General features: G+C 37.8%; 1 protein-coding gene across 9 annotated transcripts in view; it reads right to left on the bottom strand.

The window, feature by feature from the left end:
- The window catches only part of ADK (adenosine kinase), a 481,834-nt gene that overhangs the window by 423,068 nt on the left and 33,811 nt on the right, over positions 1–24,955 (bottom strand). For 8 of the 9 annotated variants that reach the window (XR_014828152.1, XR_014828151.1, XR_014828153.1 and 5 more), the window contains exon 2: positions 14,034–14,108. Coding sequence is in view for 2 of the 9 variants with exons in the window: in XM_003359240.5 (XP_003359288.1) it covers positions 14,034–14,108 (75 nt within the window). In the remaining 7 variants the exon portion in view is untranslated. Of the gene's footprint in view, positions 1–13,959; positions 14,109–24,955 lie in introns of all 9 variants that reach the window. The other variant, XM_084997382.1, reaches the window with a different exon arrangement.

Genomic DNA, 24,955 nt, shown 5'->3' with positions numbered 1-24,955 from the left:
GACTTCTTTCATGAATGTAAATCTGATTGATTTGGCAATAAAAGAAAACTTTTGCCAATAAGATTCCAAGGCAGACAATGGCTTTAAACTGAATAAATAAATGGCTTTGGGTAAAACATGTTTAAGGCACTTGATAAGAATACTTTTCAAAAAATATCCTTTTGGAGTTCCCATCGTGGCACAATGGTTAACGAATCTGACTAGGAACCATGAGATTGCAGGTTCGATCCCTGCCCTTGCTCAATGGGTTAACGATCCGGCCTTGCCGTGAGCTGTGGTGTAGGTCGCAGACAAGGCTCAGATCTGGCGTTGCTGTGGCTCTGGCGTAGGCCGGTGGCTACAGCTCCAATTAGACCCCTAACCTGGGAACCTCCATATGCCGGGAGCAGCCCTAGAAAAGGCAAAAAGACAAAAAAAAAAAAAAAAAAAATCCTTTTGACATTGGTATACTGAAACTAACAATATTTAGCTTTTCTCAGCACTGCCTGAAATGTTCAGGTAAACACATGCCTATAAGTAAAACGCCAATAAATACAATTACTAGTTATTTAAGAAGAGTTAATATAACCTTTTTTGGTACACTTCCCAGAATCGCATGTCTCTAAAGACTGGCAAGCCTGGTGATCTCTATTCTTTGCTTCCAACAAAATTGAAGAAGGATCTAATCAAACTATCAGCTGACAGATAAAATAATTTTTGCAAATAAATCATTTGATAGTAGAGTTCAAATAACTGACAACTGCTGAAACAAAATTCTGTCCACTACCATTCAGTTAATTATGTGAACAGAACTGCTCAGCACTTACACCTCTAAAAGAAAAAAGGGGGAATAAAACTGATGCTGAACATTGTCTCATTGCAGCAATTATTTATCCACAAAAGGCTGAATTAATTGAAAAAAAAATCAGCTTCCCCCATCTCATTAACAGATGCATTTCCAATAAATTCATTTTCTTCTGTTTAATAATAATTTAACAACATTTTTTTTCTTTTCTTCTTATGGCCGCACCTTCAACAAATCTAAGTTCCTGACATAGAGGTCAAATTGGAGCTGCAGCTGAGGCCTATGCCACGGCCACAGCCACATTGGATCAGAGCCACATATGTGACCTATGCAGCAGCTTGGAGCAACCCTGATCCTTAACCCACTGAGTGAGCCCAGGGATCAAACCCGAATCCTCACAGAGTGGACTCTTAACCCACTGAACCACAAGGGGAACTCCTGACTTAACAATATTTTAATAAAGTTAAGAAACTGTTCTGCCTCAGAGTTTTCAAGCTTTTTCAGCAATTTTCTTTGGCCAGCCAGAGGAAGTAGCTGCTGGTATTACTAGGAAGCTGGAGAAACAGGAGAAGAAACCCTTGATGAAGAAAAAGAAACAGCTGGCTGCAACTGTCCTGGCATCTTCAGAACACAGCAGTAATACTCAAAGGAAGGTGAAGAGACAAGTGAAATCCTAAAAAGAAGAAAAAGCAAAAGCTCCAGGAGGTTCCTCGGGAGAATGGAATGGAAGACCCATCTGTCTCCTTCTCCAAACCCAAGAAAAATAAGTCTTTTTTTTTCCAGGAGTTCCTGTCATGGCTCAGCAGGTTACAAACCCAACCAGTATCCATGAGGGTGCGGGTTCAATCCCTCGCCTTGCTCAGTGTGTTAAGGAACCTGCACTGCCATGAGTTGTGGTGTAGGTCACAGACATGGCTCATATTCCATGTTGCTGTGGCTGTGGTGTAGGCTGGCAGCTACAGCTCTGATTTGACCCTAGCCTAGGAACTTCGATATGCAGCAGGTTCAGCCCTAAAAAGCAAAAAAAGAAGTCTTTTTCCAAGGAGGAGCCACTCAGCAGTGGACCTGAAGAGGGAAGAGGTTGCTAACAGCAATAGTGGCTTCAAGGAAAAAAAAAACTCAAAAAAGCTACTCCACGAAGATTAAAATAGACATTTTCCTTGTGAGACATTCCATCCTTAGCAAAGATACTTCCCAACTCGTCCCCATATGCCAATAAAAATAAAAACAAACAAAAATGTTTTAATACGTTTATGTTGTTTCACTAATTACATGCTAAGTACAATTTAATAACTAGCAAATTTTTTAATCTTGACTTCATACATGTATTTGTTGTAGAGACATATAAGATGATCAATATACAAGAAAGTTTTGATGCATAAAAATATACTGCCTTCATAATGTACTCATAACATATTACATGCAAAACATAGTTCATACATAAAAATATATCACATAAGGATAAAATCTGATGGGAAAAGTGTAATAGAGATACAAATTTAAATAGAGAAAGGAATGTTCAATTTTTTTAATGTTAAAGAAGATCCTGTCTGTGTCTTTTTGTAAATGGATAGTGTCAGGTATCAAACAAACCACTATGGTATTTATAGAGTCCACTAAAAGTTATTTATCAGTTTTATTTCACATTAGAACATAAAAATCATAAATATTACCATATTAATGAGTGAAGAAGTACTTGTTTATCAAAACATTTTTATTGAAGTTAAAAAGTTTGAAAGCAAAAAAAAAAGTCTGAAACCAGTGAATTGAATAATAACGTATTAGCACAGTGCTTGATACATATAAAACAGGAACTCAATGAATCAACTTTCCTTCTTTCTCTAGCTGGCTAGTAATACAGAAATAACAAACATTTCTTGCTCTTAAGGACCTCACAATTCATTAGACTACTGACAGTGCAATAAATATTACAATAAAGTACAACATATAATGTACATATGAAAGAGGGAGTAATAAGTCTCCTCCCTAAAAAAAAAAAAAAGAAAAAGAAAAAGATATTTTATCTATTACCCAACTTTCTCTTCCTTTCCTATGTCATCTCTTTGCTCCTCCATAAACAACCTTCCCTTTTAAAGTCGCAGGACAAGAATTTGAAGGGAACAGTGAAGGTGGCTCATAGAAAAGATCCACAGCATAGGCAAGAAGCATGCAAAGACAGCCTAAGTTTGAAAAAAAATCACCCAAAAGGAAATTTTACTCTCCACATTCACAGAGTACATCTTCAGGTGCTCAACAATAAACTTAAAAGATCCACCTTGAACTATTCTCCAGGTAAATCAGTTCTCAAATCCCAAACTTCAAAATGTTCAACCTTTCCACAGCATTTCTTTCTCTGATCTGATTTCTCCTACCAGGCAACTTTCCAACAGATCTCAATAACCTTTATTTTTCTTCATCTTTGCTGGTTTTTATCAATTTGTCTTCTTATCTCTTCCCTGACTTGCACACCCTTCTTTAGAACCTGGCCACAAGCCAGCTGTTTCATATACAGGTTCACTTGTGTCATATTTTAGATCCCACATATAAGTGATGTCATATGGATTGTCTTTCTTTCTGACTTACCTCACTTATGATAATCTCTAATTGCATCCATGTTGCTGTAGATGGCATTATTTCGTTCTTTTTTTCTTTCTTTTTTTTTCTATCTTGTATGGCTGAGTAGTATTCCTTTGTGCACATGCGTGTTTATGCACGCACATGTGCGAGCGCGTGCGCACACGCGCACAGACACACACACCTTCCGTATCCATTCAACTGTCCATGGACATTTAGGTTGTTTGCATGTCTTGGCTAATGTGAATTGTGCTGTTATAATCATAGGGCTGCATGCATCTTTTTGAATTACAGTGTAGTCTGGATACATGCTTAGCAGTGGGATTGCTGGATCACATGGTAACTCTAGACAATAGGTAAATAAAAACTGGCATTGCAGATCATTGGGTAAAAGCTGCACTATTCACATTATAGCAATAAAACAATTGATTATTTGTGAGGAAAACTTTTTAAAAACTGGATCCCTGCCTCACACACAAAATCAATTCAGGATCAATTAAATACATAAAGCAGAATGTTGTAACTTGTAGAAGAAAATATTGCAAAGTAGCTATACAAAGATTTAACTACAAAAATGTCAGAGATGGAGTTCCCGTCGTGGCGCAGTGGTTAACGAATCCGACTAGGAACCACGAGGTTGCAGGTTTGATCCCTGGCCTTGCTTAGTGGATTAAGGATCCGGCATTGCCGTGAGCTGTGGTGAAGGTCACAGATGTGGCTCGGATCCCGAGTTTCTGTGGCTCTGGCATGGGCCAGTGGCTACAGCTCCGATTCGACCCCTAGCCTGGGAACCTCCATATGCCCTGAGAGCAGCCCAAGAAATGGCAAAAAGACAAAAAAAAAAAAAAAAAAAAAAAAAAAGTCAGAGCGTTTCACGATTAGTTGTAAACACTGCAATGACAGCTTTTAACCTTATATATGGGTTCTCACTTGACACTCCAAATATCATTTCACCTTCAAATTTAATATACACTCATTTATCAAAGTAAGACAGCTTATATATAATTCAACTGTAAATTTCTGGCAGCGAATAATCATCATTGAAATGTATAAACTATTATTATTTTCCATATTTTTGGAGTAAACTTTAAGTAATATCTTTCAATGCATGCTGACATTAATCAAGATTTACACAAGGGTGATATCATTATATTATTAAGGATTTACATCTGCGAGTTCACTTTCTGAACTACTCTAGCTTCCCTTCTAAAAACTGAATATTTTCATTTCTAATGATGATTGTTATTTCCCAATTACTATTTCATTAATTCTCTCATTCCTCTTACTCTTTAGGACTTATCTGGTGCCAGGAAAAATTAAGGCAAATCCCTTACATATTCCATCCCCTGTTTTCCACCCCAATTAATACATTCTTTTTCCTTTACTCTCCATAATTACACCATTACTCATCTGGAAGTATTTATATGTTCCATATTTCCTTTCCCCCCACCCCAACACCCACTGTGGCTCTTCAATATGCTGGAAAAGATTATTTTCAATAGACTACTTTCTGCCTCAAGTTTTCCTGCTTATTTTCAGTTGCTATATTTGGGAAAATTGGATACATCAAAACTAACCAAATTCTGCCTTTCTTTTAATTAGATAAAGATCCTTTTTCTTATTCAAGGGAAAATCTTGCTTTACAATCTTCAAATAAACAACAGGATGCTCTAGAATAAATTTAATTTTGGAATATCAAATAATTATCTATTTGATATTTCTGAATCATTACAACGACTGCTCTATTCTGGAAACAGGTCAATCACAGGCAACATACCATCCTTCCAAACACAAAAAGTGCATTGTTTTGAAAACTGAGTCAAGAAAAGGATTGTTGAGCCTTTCAATCTCTGAAAATAAATTATTAATCTATTCTAATGCACTAATTAAAACTGAATGTTAACAATTTTTAGTGAAAATAAACACATTTTCCTCACCTATAATTATAATTGAAGGAAAATAGAATTCATTAAGTTTATAAAGCTTTATGTATCTACTTGATTTGCATTAAAAAATCTGGATAGATAACTGAATTTTTCACTTTCAAATTAATTCTTCCCCTATGAGACAGTACAAAATAAAGAATAAAATTTGACAAAACAAACAGGTATTGGGAGTTCCCACTGTGGCTCAATGGTAAGGAACGCAACTAGTGTCTATGAGGATGGGGATTCAATCCTTGGCCTTGCTCAATGGGTTAAGGATCAGGTGTTGTCATGAGCTGCAGTGTAGGCTGCAGATACAGCTCTGATCTGGTGTGGCTGTGGCTGTGGCTGTGGCTGTGGTGTAGGCTGGCAGTGGCTACAACTCCAGTTCAACCTCTCTCCTGGGAACTTCCATATGCCCCAAGTATGGTCCTAAAAAGACCAAAAAACAAAAAACAAACAAACAAAAAAACAGTATTTCAAATCCCTGCACAATATACATTTTTCGATCATAAACAAATTTCTTAGCTCTAAGTTATTCTTTGAGGATAATTAGATAAAGTTGTCATGAGGACTAAACTAATACCATATATACCACACCTAATACATGCTGAATAAATGCTACTGTTATCAGATAATAACTGTAAGAAATTATTATTCTCTTATTTTTCTCCTTACTCTTCAAAGTTTTACAGATGGGAGTTCCCGTGTGGCGCAGCGGAAACAAACCTGACTGGGAACCATGAGGTTGCAGGTTCGATCCCTGGCCTCACTCAGTGGGTTAAGGATCTGGCATTGCCATGAGCTGTGGTAAAGGTCACAGACGCAGTTCAGATCCTGCATTGCTGTGGTTGTGGCTGTGGCCTAGGCCAGCCGCTATAGCTCTGATGTGACTCCTAGCCTGGGCCTCCATATGCCGTGGGTGTGGCCCTAAAAAGCAAAATAAATAAATAAATAAAAATAAATTTTTTTAAAAAGTTTTACAGATGGATTCTCCATGTCCCTTCTTTAGATTCAACATTTGTACTAGTCCAATGTGCAAAGATCATTAGAATGATTCTCGTTCTTAAAAAAAAACGGAAACAAAAAAACACTGCTCTAATGTTCCCTTTTGGTACAGCAACTTAAGAAACCGCCATTGCCATGCAGCAGCTTGAGTCACTACTGTGGTATAGGTTTGATCTTTAGCCCTAGAACTTCCACATGCCATTGTAGACATAGTCAAAAAAAAAAAAAAAAAAAAAAAACACTGCTCTGTAATGCCTGACAAACAACATGCAAAAAATATATCTACACAAAAATATACATGAAAAAAGTATCAATTCCCTCAATAACACTGAACACTTAAAATTCCATTTTAAAAAAGACTTTTCATAAAAAAAAAATTTTCAGACACGATTTACCAAGTTCCTAACATGTATCCAGCACTATGCTAAGACTCATGCAACAAAAAGCATAGTGCAGTTCTTTGGCACTGAGAGCTTACTGTACATAGAAAAGATTCACTAAGTTATTTTTCTTAATTGCCTCTCACCCCAGTAATGTTTATAAATGCTACTTGCAAGGCTTATGTTATAGATATTTAATTATAAACCTCGTACAAAAAAGATTATTGAGTTTTCTCTGAAGTAAGAGATTAGAAATCAGAAGAGAAAGTAAATGAGAGTCAAGAAAGTCAAAGGAAATTGTAAAGAGAAAAACCTCTCTTTTATTGAAACCCTACTTGTTTAGGAAATCCTGGAGTTCCCATCATAGCTCAGCAGTAACGAACCCAACTAGTATCCATGAGGACGTGGGTTCAATCCCTGGCCTCACTCAGTGGGTTAAGGATCCAGCATTGCCATGAGCTGTGGTGTAGATCACAGATATGGCTCGGACCCCGCATTGCTGTGGCTGTGGTGTAGTGGAGAATAGCAGCTACAGCTCTGATTGGACCCCTAGCCTGGGGAACTTTCATATGCCAAAGGTGCGGCCCTAAAAAGACCAAAAAAAAAGAAAGAAAGAAATCCTAAATTAAGATCATGACATAAATTATACAAATTGTTAAATACTTAAAAGATGAAGCCAGCAATCAGCAAAACACCTGAACTAAAGGAAAGAAAATCATTTTTATTTATTTATCTATTGCTCTGACATAGAAACCAGATTTACTCATTTTGAATCTCCAAAAGCTGTCATGTAGTTATTAATACTTAGTCTGTACAACAGGTTTAAACTACCAGTAATTTAAGAATCTAGTTAAGAAATAAAGGTAGTTAGTGTGGGCCGGTAGAAAAGGAAACAAATAAGGTCAGGAATTCAGATTCTATCTCACACTAGCAACATTAACTGTAATCAAGGGCAAAACATTTAACTTCACTAAACCTATTCCTCTGCTGTAAATGAATAAAGAGGATTAACTTATCTCTCAAAACTTCTGAGTCTGTAATTACATATTTCCTGCTATAATACATATAACAATAGTAAAATACACACACATACTCACACCCCTTAAATATGGCAGAAAGATTATCCAATCTTCCTTCTAAGACTCTGTTAAAACAATAATAAAGGCACCAAAAAAAGGGCAACATCTAGAGGATCAAAAAGAAGACCAAGGTAAGCATTAATGATCAAACTCTTCTAGAAATTTTCAGAAAAAGGAAAGCAGATGGGGAACTCAGTAGCACTAAAGAAACTAAAATTTCAATTGCTGGAGTTCTCTTCTGACACAGTGGGTTAAGGATCCAGCACTGTCACTGCAGCAGCTCAGGTCACTACTTGGCTTGGGTTCAATCCCTGGCCTGGGAACTTCTACATGCCGTAGATGTGGCCAAAAAATAAAAAATAATAATAATAAAAAATAAAATAAAATCTCAATTACAAATGAAAGAGACTACTGATAAGCAAGCCTAGTCCACCTGCAGAAGCCTTAAATCTCAGAAGATACAATAAGGACATGGAGCCGCAAGTAGGGGAATGGACTACTATCTTACCATCACAACTTACAATTCCTAAAATAAATCAGAGATAAACGAGAGGTTTATTACCTCGAGAAAACAAAGAGAAGCATCTCTGAACTAAGGAACAACAGGGAAACCAAGAGACATAGGGAGGAACAGGTGAAACTGCCTAGTTAATGATGGTAACTCAAGCCCCCGTTCCCTGGCCAACTCAATGAATAAAGCAGCTAGGCTTACACCATCAGAAAGGAAAATGGAAGATTTTTCTATAAAGAAAATGAATGGACTCTTACAAATAGCCTTCCAGATACTAACTTTAAGAATCACACTCCACCCCCGCAACAATAGACTTTTATATAATCAAGCCACAATTAAGTCTCATGGGTCAACCAACCCAACCCATACATACCAATGTGTAACAAATCACCCACAACATGACAAGTTAAAACAACAGTCATTATCCCAGTTTCTGAGGGTCAGGAATCCAGGAGTGGCTTAGCTGAGTTTTTCTGGCTAAAGGTTTCGCATGTGGTTGCAGTCAAGCTGTCAGCCAGAGCTGCAATCATCTCATAGCTCAATGGAGAATGGATGATCCACTTCTCAACTCATTTATATGGCTACTGGCAAGTCTCGGTTCCTCACTAGCTGCAGGCCTGAGGCCTCTTATCTCTAGGCAATTGGGCCTCTCACAGGGTGTCTGAATGTCCTCAAAAGAGAGACAGAGAGTATGCTGGAAGCACAAACAAGAGAGCACCCACTATGGAAGACACAGTCTTTTAGAACCTATTCTCTGAAGCAATATACCATCCCTTCTGCCATATGCGATTGGGGCAATGTGGGAGGGAACCAACCACTCAACGGAATGCCAGGAGGATGGGACCATCAGGAGCCATCTTGGAGGCTGGCTATCACGGTCTGCCTTCTGGACCCCCAGGATCCCTGCCTCCTGTTTTTCATAAACATGTGTGGTGCTCTCCTACATTATACCAGGTTTGGCCTATATGACCAACAGCAAGAATATAGCAAAAATGATGACATGTCATTGCCAAGAACAGGTTATAAAAAAAGACTGCAGTTCTTTCAATGAACACAACTATTCTGAGTTTCATCCAATGAAGATTCCACTCCTTTTTTTTTTTTTTGCTTCTTAGGGCTGCACCCGTGGCATATGTTGATTCCCAGGCTAGGGGTCGAATCGAATTGGAGCTACAACTGCCAGCCTACACCACAGCCACAGCAACGCCAGATCTGAGCCACATCTGCAACCCACACCACAGCTTTTGACGGCAACACCAGGTCCTGAACCCACTGAGCAAGGCCAGGGATCGAACCCACAACCTCTTGGTTCCTAGTCAGATTCGTTTCCACTGTGTCACAATGGGAACTCCTTTTTTTATTTCTGACTAGTATTCCACCGCATGGGTAAACAATCTGTTTAATGACTCACCTGTTGACATTTAAGTAACTTACAGGTTTTAGCTATTAAAAACTAAGTGATCGAGGAGTTCCCGTCGTGGTGCAGTGGTTCATGAATCCAACTAGGAACCATGAGGTTGCAGCTTCGGTCCCTGCCCTTGCTCAGTGGGTTAAAGGATCCGGCGTTGCCGTGAGCTGTGGTGTAGGTTGCAGACAAGGCTCGGATCCCACGTTGCTGTGGCTCTGGCGTAGGCTCGTGGCTGCAGCTCCAATTGGACCCCTAGCCTGGGAACCTCCATATGCCGCAGGAGCGGCCCAAGAAATGGCAAAAAGACAAAAACAAAAACAAAAACAAAAAAAAAACTAAGTGATCGTGAACATTAGTGAACATGTCTTTATATAGACATGTGCTTAACTCTCTTGGGTGAATATCTAACAATGGAATGGTTGGATCAAATAGTATATGTGTATTTAATATTTTAAACTGAAATTTAGTGCAGCATTTTAACATTCCTGTGAGAAGAAAGTTGCAATTCCTACACAATCTGGCCAAAAACTGGTACGTTCAGTTTCAAAACTTTAGACATTCTAACAAATGTGCAGTAGCTTCTACCTTTAACTTACATTTCTCTAATAAGGAAAGAGATAAGTCTCTTTTCATGTGTTTATTTGCCATCCATAAATCTCCGGTGAATGTTCAAAACTCTTGCCCATTTTTTACAGGGTTGTTTCTTTTCTAATTGAGTTCTGAGAGTTCTTTATTCTGATTGGTAGTCCTGCAGCAGACATACGCTTTGCAAAGATTTTTTTCCCAACTGTGGTTTGTCCTTTCATTCTTATAACAATATCTAACAGCAAAAATATTTCATTTTGATGAAGTCTAATTCATCAATTTCTTCTTTTATAGAACACACTTCTGTTGTTCTATATTTAAGAAACTCTGGTTTAAACCACAGTCACGAAGATTTTCTCCCATATCATCATCTAAAAGTTTTATACTTTTAGGCTTGACATTTAGTTCTATCAGATAATTTGGTATATGGTACAAAATACAGATCCAAATTCACTTTTTATTTAATTTTTATTTTATGCTGGAGTATAGTTGATTTACAATGTTGTGTTAGTTTCAAATGTACAGCAAAATGAATCAGTTATAAACATACATATGTCCATTCTTTTTAAGATTCTTTTCCCAAATAGGTTATTACAGAATACTGAGTAGAGTTCCCTGTGCTATACAGTAGGTCCTGTTGATTATTTTATATATAGTAAAGAGTATATTTTAATCCCAAACTCCTAATTTATCCCCCTGAATTCATTTTTTATGCACACTGATATCCAAATGTTCTAACACTATTTATTGAAAAGACAATCATTTCTCCACTGATTTGACTTGTACCTTTGCCAAAAATCAATTGTCCACTGATGTGTGGGTCCATTTCTGGACTTTCTAATCCACACCATCAAACTTTACATTGATATCACTATTATGATTACTATAGCTTTATAATAATTTTTTTTTTTGTCTTTTTGCTATTTCTTGGGGCCACTCCCATGGCATATGGAGGTTCCCAGGCTGGGGGTCTAATCGGAGCTGTAGCCACTGGCCTACACCAGAGCCACAGCAACGTGGGATCCGAGCCTTGTCTGCAACCTACACCACAGCTCACAGCAACGCCGGATCGTTAACCCACTGAGAAGGGGCAGGGATCGAACCCGCAACCTCATGGTTCCTAGTAGGATTCGTTAACCGCTGCGCCATGACGGTAACTCCAGCTTTATAATAATTCTTGAATTCAGGTAGTACCTTTTTTATAGATTCCATCAGTTATTCTACATAAATGATCATGCCTCTAAGAAATAAAAATTGTTTACTTCTGCTTTTGAAACCTGGATGTCTTTTATTTCTTCTTGTGTGACTGTCATGAATAGACTCTCTAGGACGTCCCACTGTATACATTTGACCTTTTTTTTTTAGGGCTGCACCCACAGCATGTGGAGGTTCCCAGGTTAGGGGTCAAATCGGAGCTGCAGCTGCCAGCCTACACCACAGCAACCTACACCACAGCCCATGGCAACGCCAGATCCTTAACCGACTGAGCAAGGCCAGGGATCAAACTCACATCCTCATGGATACCAGTCAGGTTCCTTAACTACTGAGCCACGAAGGGAACTCCTGTATACATTTTGAAATGGTGAAAGCCAACATCCTTGAATTGTTTCTGATCTTAGAGGAAAGCATGTAGACTTTTATCATTAAGAATTATGTTATTAGTAGGCTTTTCCTTAATCTAACTTTTTTTTTTTTTAATTTTACAGCCACACCCATGGCATATGGAGGTTCCAGGTCAAGGGACTGAATCTGAGCTTCAGCTGCAACCTATGCTGCAACTGCAGCAACATGGGACCCTTTTAACCCACTGCACCAGTGCTGGGATTGAACCCATGGCTCCACAGCAGCCCAGGCCACTGCAGTCGGATTCTTAACCCAATGCACCATAGCAGGAAATCCCTAACTTTTATGAGGTTAATGAAATTCCCTTCTATTCTAAAACTGCTATAAGAAACATTATTAGGGGAGTTCTCTTCTGGCACAGCAGGTTAAGGATCCGGCATTGTCTCTGCAGCTGCTCAGGTCACTGCTGTTGTATAGGTTCGATCCCTGGCCTAGGAACTTCCATATGCCGAAGGCACAGCTCCCCCTCAAAAAAAATGAAGAAATAAGAAACTTTATCAGGAATCAATAGTGGATTTTGGCAAATGGTTTTTTCACGTCTACTGAGATGATTATATGATTTTTCTTTTTTTAATTTGTTAATATAGTTAAATACCCTAATTACATTCCAAATGTTAAGCCTACTCTACATTCTTAGAATGCTATTTAATTCTGCAAAAGGTGATATACGTATAGTGATACTAGTGTAAATGTAGATAAGTGATTATCCACCTTCACCATCACTTTGTATTCAAATTTGGTAAGACGGGAGTTCCCATTGTAGCTCAGCGGAAATGAATCCAGCTAGCACCCATGAGGATGGGGGTTCGATTCCTGGCCTCATTCAGTGGATTAAGGCTCGTCGTTATCGATCCGTGGCCTCACTCAGTGGGCTAAGGATCGTCGTTGCCCTGAGCTATGGTATAGGTCAAAAATGTGGCCTGAATCCCATGTTGCTGTGGCTGTGGTATAGGCAGGCAGCTGCAGCTCCAATTCAATTTCTAAACTGGCAACTCCCATATTCCGCAAGTGCAGCCCTAAAAAGCAAACCAACAACAAAAGTTGGTTAGGACCATTGTAACAATGAAAACATATCAATCTTAAAATAAAAAATATTACATAGACGTTAGAAAGTAGAAAGTTACAAGTTAGAGTAGAAGTTAGAAGTAGAAAGTTAGCAGAAGTTAGAAACTAGGGAAGAAGTAGCAGAGGGAAGAACAAAGGCACTGGTAACTTCATTTATATAATGAGAAGTCAAAGAATTCTACTAAAAGTTGAAACAATAGGAAAAATGTATAATGTATGTATATTATATCATTTAAAAGTATATGGTAACCAAAAGAAATAAAGTAGCCCAGGAACCCCCATATTCCACAAGTGCAGCCCTTAAAAAAAAAAAAGGAAAAAAAAAAAATAATACAGAGGTAATCGCCAAGACATTAAAAAACAAAATTTGTTCTACAACACTGCAAATGTCCTAGCAGTCGCTGAAGTGTACACTATGAAATGGTTAAAATTATGAATTTAATTTTAAGTAAATTTTACCTCAATATATATATTTTTTAAAAAACCTCAATAATATTTTTAAAAAGTAGTTGCCCCTCGGCATAGAACTTGGAGCATTCAAGGGGAACAGAATCCTAATTTCTCATTATTAAATCTTTTTTAGTACTTAGCTTTTTCCTTGTACCAAATGATCTCAGTCAGTAAATAAACACAAAATTATTTCTTAGCTAAATTAAGAACAAGTAAAATTACTATCAGGAGAAACAATGGAAATTCATGGGGTTTGAATTGTGTCCTATGTATTCTTCTTACCACCTCTAATCCTATTCCTTCCTCCATATGTTATGGTACCATTATAGATATAGTTCACTAACAGTAATTTTAAAATGTGGAAATTAAATCATTAGATAAATCACACACTTCTTCCTTACATAGAATAAAAAATAAATTTCAAGTGAAAACAGCAATAGTAATGAACAAATATACCTAAGGTTTTCCATGGAAAATTGTGATCAATTACTCAATAAATAATAATACTGTATTTGCTATTAATAGGTTTAAATTTCCTAAATTTTCCTCCATTTGAAGATGCTACACAGTAAATTCAAAGTTTTCATCAGTTTTTCTTTAAATATAAGCTTCACAGAGTGTATGAAGAGCTTAATACTTACTTATCAAGGAAATCCTTATCCACTACAGCACTGATGTCAAGAAGAGGATTTCCCATTCCAAAGAGAATATTTTCACTAAAAAAATACAGACAATATACAAGTTAGTATTTCTGAAAGCAAGCTGATGTGTAAAATGTACACAAATATGATCATAAATATCTTTACCTTGAAAATAAACACAACATATTAGTTCATTAAACTTTTGATTTGCCTCTTACACCTAGGACAGTGTTTCAGAGGTAGCACAGAGCCATTTAGAAAGGAGAATGACTTTTTTTTTAGGGTCACACCTGTGGCATATGGAGGTTCCCAGGCTAGGGGTCTAATTGGAGCTGTAGCTACCAGTCTTCGCCACAGCCACAGCAACGCAGAATCTGAGCCCTGTCAGCAACCTACACCACAGCCCTCAGCAACACCAAATCCTTAACACATTAAGCAAGGCTGGGGATCAAACCTGCATCGTCATGGATGCTAGTCAGATTCGTTAACCACTGAGCCATGATGGGAACTCAGAGAATGACTTTTAAGTTGGATGAAATAACATAGAAGAAAAGAAGAAAGATCATGCAATTTTCTCCAAATATTTAACAGTGAATGACTGAAGTTAATTAATTTCAAGGGCTATCACAACAAAGTGCTAGGTTCGACAAACATGACAGATAACTAACTCTCTCTAGGAAGTAAAATACTGAACTAATGAAAGTTATCAGCAAGTCATGGAGTCCAGGCAAGAGCACTACTCTTGAAAAACTGTGAATGATTGGGATGGGACCTTCACATGGGTATCACAGATAGAATGATTTTCAATTACATTTAATAGACTTAAGAAAGTCTATTTTCCATAACTGATCACAATATGGAAGGAAAGACTAAACTTCACCACAAGTGACACCTTAAATAGGAACTCAACTGATAGCAAGTGACACCTTAAATAGGAACCCAACTGATACCCAGTGGCCATAGCTGGGTAAACCTACATAGGAGGCATTCTTCTTGTACATGCAATAAAATGTGCCTCTATGTAATTTCCCACTGGTCTCTAATTTGCTCAATGTCTCTTCTAGTTGCCTCCAAAACAGTTACTGCCCTAACCATTTAGACATTATCAGTAATATCAATAGAATCAATACCCCCAAAGTTTCTTTAGAAAAATGAGGTATAGACTACAATTATAGTCTAAAATGATTTAGAAGACTAAACTACAGTTTCTTATTAAAATCACAAACTGAACAACTATGGCCGAATATGCAATAAAGAGAAATTTGTCCCTTTTTCTATTTAAAGAAAGGTGATGCGAGTTCCCACTTTGGCACAGTGGAAATGAATCTGACTAGTATCAGTGAGGATGTGATTCCTGGCCTTTGTCAGTGGGTTGGGGATCTGGCATTGCCGCGAGCTATAGTGTAGGTTGCAGACATGGCTCAGATCCTGCGTTGCTATGGCTGAGGTGTAGGCCAGCAGCTGTAACTCCAATTCAACCCCTAACCTGGGAACTTCCATGTGCCGCAGGTACGCCCCTAAAAAAAAAAAAAAAAAAGGCTAAAAAATTTAAAAAATAAAGGTGATGAGAGACAGATAAAATAATGTATTTATTTATTCACACTGATATTTGTAATAAAAATAAAAATACTTTTAAGTGCTTAGAAAATGAAAGATCAAGAGGTAGATACAGTAAAACCTGACCATTATTTCATTAGGGATTTCTCTATCTGTGTATTCTTCAGTCAAACAATAATAAGTCCTAGAAATTGTTTTCTAAAAAGGTGGGCAGGGGTATGCTATTGGGCTGCTTCATTGCTTCTTTTTTATTCATCCTTTTAAGTGTTCATTTCAATATATACAGACATATAACCACCACCAAAATCAAAATACAAAACATTTCCATCCCCACAAAAATATTTCCTTCTGTGCTCATGTCAGTCTCTCCACCCCCCACTGGTCCCCTTGTGGTTTTAAGGAATATAACTGTGATGCTTCTATTTTAAAATTCAGTCCTTTGCAGATCTTCTGCACAAATTTAGTAAAAATAATATTACCAAATTAATGCAGCAACCCGAGCCGATGGCTTCTACAGTCAAAAATGTATTAGAGGATGGAGTTCCCGTCGTGGCTCAGTGGTTAACGAATCTGACCAGGAACCATGAGATTGCGGGTTCTATCCCTGGCCTTGCTCAGTGGGTTAAGGATCCGGTGTTACCGTGAGCTGTGGTGTAGGTCGCAGTCACGGCTTGGATCCAGCGTTGCTGTGGCTGTGGCGTAGGCCAGTGGCCACAGCTCTGATTAGACCCCTAGCCTGGGAACCTCCATATGCTACAAGTGTGGCCCTAGAAAAAGGCAAAAAGACCAAAAAAAAAAAAAAAAGCATGGGAGGAAATGAGCACAATCACAATAATCAGGTTTAAACTCATTCTTAAACTTATGTGTCCAACAAAACCTTTTCTTATGAACATAAATGGACAAGAATACATGAAATGTAATTCAGAGCTCTCTGTCTAAAGGACAAAAGAGGAAGAACTTAGACACTGACTCCTGTTCCTCACTGCAAGAAGTACACAACATGGGCTCTGATGAGACGATGTCAAGCTAGAATTGTCTGAGGCCTGGGTGGAATTTGTTGCAACAGTGGCTAGTACAAGAGGTGGGGATGATGGAACTTAAAATAGCACATAAGAGGTGTTGTCATATAGGAAATTAAGAAAAAATTATACAGATATTTCCAAAAGCAAATGAGTTTAAACTGCTCATGTCGTTTTCCTCACCATTATTGTATATAACTGAGAAACTATCATATATGATTTTCTTTCTTTCTTTCTTTTTTTTTTTTTTTTTTTTTTTTTTTTTTTTTTTTTTTTTTTTTGCTTTTCAGGGCTGCACTAGTGGCATATGGAGATTCCCAGGCTAGGGGTCCAATCAGAGCTGTAGCTGCAGGCCTACACCAGAGCGACAGCAACACCAGATGCTTAATCCATTATCTATTCCAGGGATAGAAGCCACAACCTCATGCTTCCTAGTCAGATTCGTTTCCGCTGTGCCACAACGGGTACTCCATATGATTTCATTCATTAAAAACACTAAATCTTTAAAATGTCTAGCTTCCTAAATACAAACACATACATAAACCAGTGTTCAGGTAAGTAAATACTAAGATGTGTATTACCCTTCTTAAATGATGAAGATACTATTTAAGTAAGCATTTATTTTGATCTTTTTTTACTAGATATGAACAAGAAGGGGTCTGGTTAAGGCCAAAAACTATGACTGAACCATACTGGGATTACTATTTTGTTCCAAATGTTAGCAATGTCTTTTTCCTGGAATGAATGAAAGGATGAAATATTCTGAATGACATTTTTTTTTTTTTGGTCAGTAATTTTTATTTTTTTTAATTACTCAAGGAATTTTATTACATTTCTAACTGTACAACAATCATCACAACCAAACTTTATAGCATTTCCATTCCAAACCCTCAATGCATCCCCCAACCCCCACAACCTGTCTCATTTGGAAATCATTAAGTTTTTCAAAGTCTGTGAGTCAATATCTGTTCTGCAAAGAAGTTCATTGTGTCCTTTTTCTAGATTCCACATGTAAGCAACAGCATTTGATGCTGGGGTCTCATTGCCTGACTTCACTTAGTATGATAATTTCTAGGTCCATCCATGTTTCTGCAAATGCCATTACTTCTTTCCTTTTAATGGCTAAGTAATATTCCATTGTGTATATGTACCACCTCTTCTTTATTCACTCCTCTGTCGATGGACATTTAGGTTGTTCCCATGTCTTGGCTATTGTATATAGTGCTGCAATGAACACTGGAGTACATGAGTCTTTTTGGGTCATGGTTTTCTCTGGATAGATGCCCATGGTTTTCTCTGGATAGATAGGAGTAGCTCTCAGTAATTTTTAAATGTCTCATAATTCAGGCCTCCATCCAACATAAATCTATAATTATTATTTTGTTAGCTAACAAATTTTATGCACTGACATAGATATTAGAGTAAAAGATCCTGATAAAATTTTGTCTACTGACATACTAATGTCCATAAGCCTGCTGGTTAACAAAAATGTTTACTTACACTATGGTGCCAAAATAAAAACTAATAATGCATGTCCTTAACCATTACACCAATCATCCTCTCTTTAAATTCAGAAACCTCAGAGTTCCCGCTGTGGCACAATGGGATTGGCAACTTCTCAGGAGCTCTGGGATTCAGGTTCCATCCCCAGGCCGGCACAGTGGGTTAAAGATCCGGCATTGCCATTAGCTGTTGTGTAGGTTGCAGATGGCTTGGATCTGGTGTTGCTATGGCTCTGGCGTAGGCCGGTGGCTACAGCTCCGATTCGACCCCTAGCCTGGGAACCTCCATATGCTGCAGGAGTGGCCCTAGAAAAGGCAAAAAGACAAAAAAAAAAAAAAAAAACCTAAAAGAAAATATCTAGTTCTATATTTGTTTAGTGTCGGAATATCTCCGTCATTGGGGCAAAGATGACAGCTAACTTTTCATCAAGTACTTCTCCCAGAACTCAGGAGGCATTCAAATATTTTTTTAGTAAATGTCTAGTAACAAACAAAATAAGGAATCCCCAAAATGATTGGTTCCCAACATTTGTAAGTTAGGAATTGCACTACTGGATATTTATCCTAGAGAAATTTGTACACAAATGTTCAAAACAGCTTTACTGTTAATAGTAAAAAACTGGAAATAATGCAAATGTCCTTCAACAGGTAATCAGGTAAGCAAAATGTGGTGCACCCATACAATGGGCTAAGACTCAGCATTAAATAGCAATGAACTATAATACGTGGATGGATCTCAAAGGCACTGCGCTGAGTAAAAATAAAAGCCTTACTTATGTGTTGCCTACTGTATGATTCTGTTTACATGGAAAGTAACAAATGCGGAAAGTAACATAATGTCTTTTCTATCAAAGGAAATCTTGGTTACTCCATTTTGCTGAAAAGCCTTCCTGCCACCCCCTCCTCTTTCCCTCTTATCCCAGTAACAATTTGTTTCAAATTAGCCAACCAGGAAGAATGTGCACCCTGACCTGACCAATGGGAAGGGGACAGGTAAATCACCTGCATCAGGGATAAATAGGGGAGGGTCCTTTGTTCAGCACGCATGCTTTTTGGAGTACTCTCACCCTTCTGCAGAAGTAGAGACTTGTCGAGAGTTCTCCTTGTCCACGTCTCACTTTCTGACACTGGTGATCCGAGCCAGTTATCTTAATTTCCAACACAAAGGGACAAAATTACATTGACAGAGAACAGACCAGTAGTTGCTAGGAGTTAAGGCTGAGGAGAGGGTGTGACCACACAGGTATAGGTCAAAGGAGTTTCTTTGTGGTGACAGAAAAGTTTAGTATCGTAACTATGTTAATCTGGAATCTGGACATGATATAATTTCATGGAACTATATGCCACCACCACCACACCAACAAAAAACTGTATGCAAAGACTGGTGATATTTTAATAACATCTGTAGTCAACTTAATAGTACTATACCAACATCACTGTCCTGGTTTTGGTAATATATTGTGATTATGTAAGATTTATCATTGGGGGAAGTTGGGTGAAGAGTGCAGAGGAAATCACTGCACTCTTTTTGCAACTTCTGATTAATCTTTCAAAAAACAAAAAACTTACAAAAAGGACATTAAAAATGTGTAAAAACAATTAGAGTGACATCATCAGGAATGGCAGAGTAAGGGCCTCCAAAAATCCTCTTTCCCAAAAGCAACTAGAACACTAGCAAAAAAAAAAAGTCAAAATCGACAATTTCAGAACTCCACATATTAACCAAAGGCTTGCAACATTTGAAGATCATTTATTCGGGGAGGGGGGCTGAATCTCAGTAACAGCAAGTTTTGTGGTATTTTAAGTTGCCCTATTCCCAGCCACCCTCCTCAGCTCTATGGCAGCCTTAAAATCAGCCCCAAAACATAGTGGAAAAACCAGGAGCCTACAAGCCACTGGAGGAGTTGGAACAGAACTGGAGCTTTTTCAAAGCCCTATTTTCAGAGAACTGCTATTTGAACTTACTGGCAGTTACCAGAAAAACCCCTACTCCCAAGACTTATTATTTGAACTGACTCAGAGCTTGCTAACAGCCTCTTCCCCAGGGGCATTTGTCAAAAACAATCAGCTATAATTGTTTAACACCCCAGCCTTCAGAAGCAGTTGGGGCAAACAAGCAACCAACCAAAAAACCAAAGGAAAAGTGGAGTTCTCCTGTGGTAGAGTAGGTTAAGAATCTGATGTGGTCACTGTTGCGAGGGGTTGCTACTGTGGCTCAGGTTCAATCCCTGGCTCTGGGAACTTCCACACGTTGCAGGTGTGGCCAAAAAATAAATAACTAAATTAAAAAATAAAAAGGGCAATTTCATTTAAAAACAAAAACTGGAGACATGAGACGTCCATAAAGGACTTCGAAAAGTTCTGAACATTCCTGAGAATCTAGAAGACCATGTACATGTGCCCTGGCCTGCAGGGCATACTCAAGAAAGATCTGAAAAGGTACTAAGCAATCTTCTCGGAGCATGAGGCTCCGTAAAAGCAGGAAATAAAGGCTATGGGCAGCATTGTAAGCCTAGCTGAGCACTGAAGGTATGCCTTAACAAGCACATACAGTCTCACAGCAAAGCCTGGGAGATAATAACAAGTATTACTAAGAATGTGGAAAAATTGGAATCCTCATACAATGTTGGTGGAAACATAAAATGATGCCATAGGGTTGGGGAAAAGTTTCACAATTCCTCAAAAAAAAAGCCATAAAATTAACCATATGGAGTTCCCATCATGGCTCAAACAAATCTGACTAGTATCCATAAGGACTCAGGTTCAATCCCCAACCTTGCTGAGTGGGTTAAGGATCCAGCAGTGTGCTGAGTGGTGGTATAGGTTGCAGACACAGCTCAGATCCCATGTTGCTGTGGCTGTGGTGTAGGCTGCCAGCTACAGTTCCAATTTGACCCCTAGCCTGAGACCTTCCATATGCCCTGGGTGCGGCCCTAAAAAAAACAAAAAAACAAAACAAACAAACAAAACTAACCATATGACCCTGCAATTCCACACCTGACATACTCAGGAGAAATGAAAATATGTCACAACACAAAAACTTGTGCATGAATGTTTATAGCAGCATTATTCTTAGGAGACAAAAAGTGGAAATAAAAATATCCATCAACTGATGAATTGATAAACAAAATGTGGTCTACACATACAATGGAATATTATTCAGCCATAAGAAGGAATGAAATATCAATACATGTAACAACATAGATGAACTCTGAAAACATAGTCAGTGAAAGAAGCCAGTTACAAAAGCACAAATACATGATTCCACTTGTGAAATATCCAGAATATGGAAAATTCAGATTAGACATGTGGTTGCCAGGGGATGGGCAAGAGAAACGGAGAGAGACTGATAACAGGTATGAGGTTTCATTTAGGAGTGATGAAAATGTTCTGAAATTAGATTGTGGTGGTGGATGCACAACTTTGTGAATATCCTAAAAACCATTGAGCTGTACAGTTTAAAAGACTAGATTTTATGGTATGCAAACTATATATCCATTTTTTTTTTCTTTTTTTTGTCTTTTTAGGGCCATACCTGCAGCATATGGAAGTTCCCAGACTACGGTTCGAATAGGAGCTGCAGCTGCTAGCCTATGCCACAGCCATAGCAATACTGGATCCAAACTGCATCTATGACCTACACCATAACACATGGGATGCCAGATCCTTAACCCATTGAGCAAAGCCAGGAATTGAACCCACATCCTCATGGATACTAGTCAAGGTCTTAACCCACTGAGCCATGGCGGGAACTCCCAACTCTATCTCAACTTAATAATTAATAAAAATTAGTTAATAATTAATAAAAAAAACTATTGACCTAATTGGTATTTATGGAGCAAAACACCCAACAACTGCAATATTCATTTACTGAATTAATGATATACAAAATGGGAGTTCCCTTTGGGGCACAGGGGAAACTAATATGACTAGTAACCACAAGGTTGCATGTTCGATCCCTGGCCTCGCTCAGTGGGTTAAGGATCTGTCGTTGCCATGAGCTGTGATGTAGGTCTCAGACACAGCTCAAATCTTGTGTTGCCATGGCTGTGGCGCAGGCCAGTGGCTGTAGCTCCAATTCAACCCCTACCTCGGAACTTTCATATGCTGCAGGTGCAGCCCTAAAAAGCAAAAGTAAAAAAAAAAAAAAAATATATATATATATATAAAACAACCTACACTGAAAACCTCAAAACACTGCCAAGTGAAATTAAACACTTTAAACATTCACCAAAATGGACCATATATGAGGCCATAAAACTCATCTCAGTAACTATCAAAGGGCTGAAATCATAAACAATATATTCTCTGTATGTCTATGCCATACAGATACACACTTAAAATATATAAACAATATTCTGCAAACATCATAGAATTAAATTGAAAAGCAATTTTTTTTTTTTTTTTGGCCTTTTAGGGCCACAGTTGCAGCATACGGAGGTTCCCAGGATAGGGGTCTAATCCGAGATACAGCTGCCGGCAGCCTGTGCCACAGCCACAGCAATACCAGATCTGAGCCAAGTCTGCAAACTACACCACAGCTCATGGCAAAGACGGATCCTAACCCACTGACCAAGGGCCAGGGATCAAACCTCATGGTTCCCAGTCGGATTTGTTTCCACTGCGCCACAATGGGAACTCCTCAATTTTTAAAAATAACTTTAAAATCCCTAAATATTTAGAAATTAAACAACAAACTTCCAAATTACCTATGGATGAGAGAAATCACAACAGAAATTAGAAAATAATTTGTACCAGACACCTATCAAATTTAATATGATGTAAAGAAGTACTGCGAGAGGAACATTTTATATATAAAATGCACATATTAGGAAACAAGAAAGGTTTACAATCAATGATCTAAACTTCTGATTCAAAAAAAATTATAAAAAGTGAATTAAATCCAAGAGGAGAAGAAAATAAAAATATGACAGCAAAAATAAATGAAATAGAAAACATATCACCAAAATAGAAGTTCGACAAAACCAAAACCTTGGTTTTTGAAAAGATTAACACAACTGATAACCCCCTAACAAGACTGATCCCCCAAACAATCAAAAAGTGGGTAGGGGAATGCCAATATCAGGAATGAAAAGGGAGACATGAAACAGTTCCTACAATACCAGAGTACTGTGAGCAACTTTTTAACAATTTAACAATTTAGAATAAATTTCTTTAAAAACACAACTTACCAAAACTGACACAGGAAAAACAGTAAATCTGAATAATCATTTATCAACTAAAGAAACGGAAACCTGTAACTTTCCATCCCTTCATCCAAAAGACATTCCAGGCCCAAATGACTTTCTATCAAAAATTTAAAGAAACAATACCAGGAGTTCCCGTCGTGGCACAGTGGTTAACGAATCCGACTAGGAACCATGAGGTTGCGGGTTCAGTCCCTGCCCTTGCTCAGTGGGTTAACGATCCGGCGTTGCCTTGAGTTGCAGTGTAGGTTGCAGACGTGGCTCGGATCCCGCGTTGCTGTGGTTCTGGCGTAGGCCGGTTGCTACAGCTCCGATTCGACCCCTAGCTTGGGAACCTCCATATGCCGCAGGAGCGGCCCAAGAAATAGCAACAACAAAAAAAAAGACAAAAAAAAAAAAAAAAAAAAAAAGAAACAATACCAATCTTAAAAGCTATAATAATTAAGACAATGTGGTACTGCTATAACAATATACAAATAGATCAATGGTCAGAATGGTGAGTCCAGGAAAAGACCTACCCCTATCTAAGCTACTGATTGATAATTCTTCTGAGGAAACCCTTATACCATAGCAAAAAAAAATTAGTCCAAGATGGATCATAGACCTAAATGTGAAGGCAAAAACTATAAAGCTTGTAGATGAAAACATGAGGGAATAGTTTCACAACCTTGGAATAAGAAAAGGAAAGATTTCTAAGAACCCAAAAAGTAATAAACATAAAATCACTCAAATCAAAAACCTCAACTTCAAATTTTTAAATTTCTGCTCTCCACTATTCAGAAAATGGAAAAGACATGGCTCAGGGAGCAAGCATTTGCTACACATAAAGTTATGTGCATTTGTGTGTATAATTTGACAAATAACTTGTATACAGAAAATAAAAAGAATTATGAACCAACAACAAAAAGACAACCCAATACAAATATGGGTAAAAAACTTGAACTGACAGTACAAAAGAAAAAAATAAGCAAATAACCTATAATTACATCATTAGCTATCAATGAAATTACAATAACTATAATAGAATAATTACTGCTAAAAATACAATATAACTACATGCTCAGCAGAATGGTTAAAATTAAAAATGCCAAAGACTGTCAAGAATGTAGAGTAACTGGAGTTCCCTGGTAGCCTAGTGGGTTAAGGAGCTGGCACTGTCACTGTTGTGGCGTAGGTTAAATCCCTGGCCAGGGAATTTCCGCATGCCATGGGCAAGCCAAAAAAAAAAAGAATGTGGAGTAACACTGAATGTGGCATGTATTCAGTTTTCTATTTTGGAAAACAGTTTGGTGGTTTCTGAAGTTAATGATACATCTATCCTAGAACAGGACAATTCCACACCTAAGTATTTATCCAAGTCCACACATAGGCTTATAAATGAATGCTCATAGGAGCTTTGTTTACAGTAACCAAAAACTAGAAACAAGCCAAAGTCCATCAACAGAACTGTAGATATATCTACTTAATGGATTATGACTCAGCAGTGAAAAGGAACAAACTCCTGATACATAAAAAGGAAGAATACCCAAAATTATTATTGAACAAAAGCAATCAGATAAAAGTAACCAGACACAACTAGTAGTTGCTATATGATACCACTTATATGAAGTTCTAGAACACACAAAAATAATCTCTAC

Source organism: Sus scrofa, chromosome 14 (genome assembly GCF_054392235.1).
Source record: "Sus scrofa isolate SSC_HxYL_T2T_F1_AM1 chromosome 14, Sscrofa_HxYL_maternal_Yorkshire_Landrace_v2.0, whole genome shotgun sequence".
Lineage (NCBI taxonomy): Eukaryota > Metazoa > Chordata > Mammalia > Artiodactyla > Suidae > Sus > Sus scrofa.
Note: the sequence above shows the minus strand (reverse complement) of the source record. Positions and strands in the feature narration are given on the sequence as shown.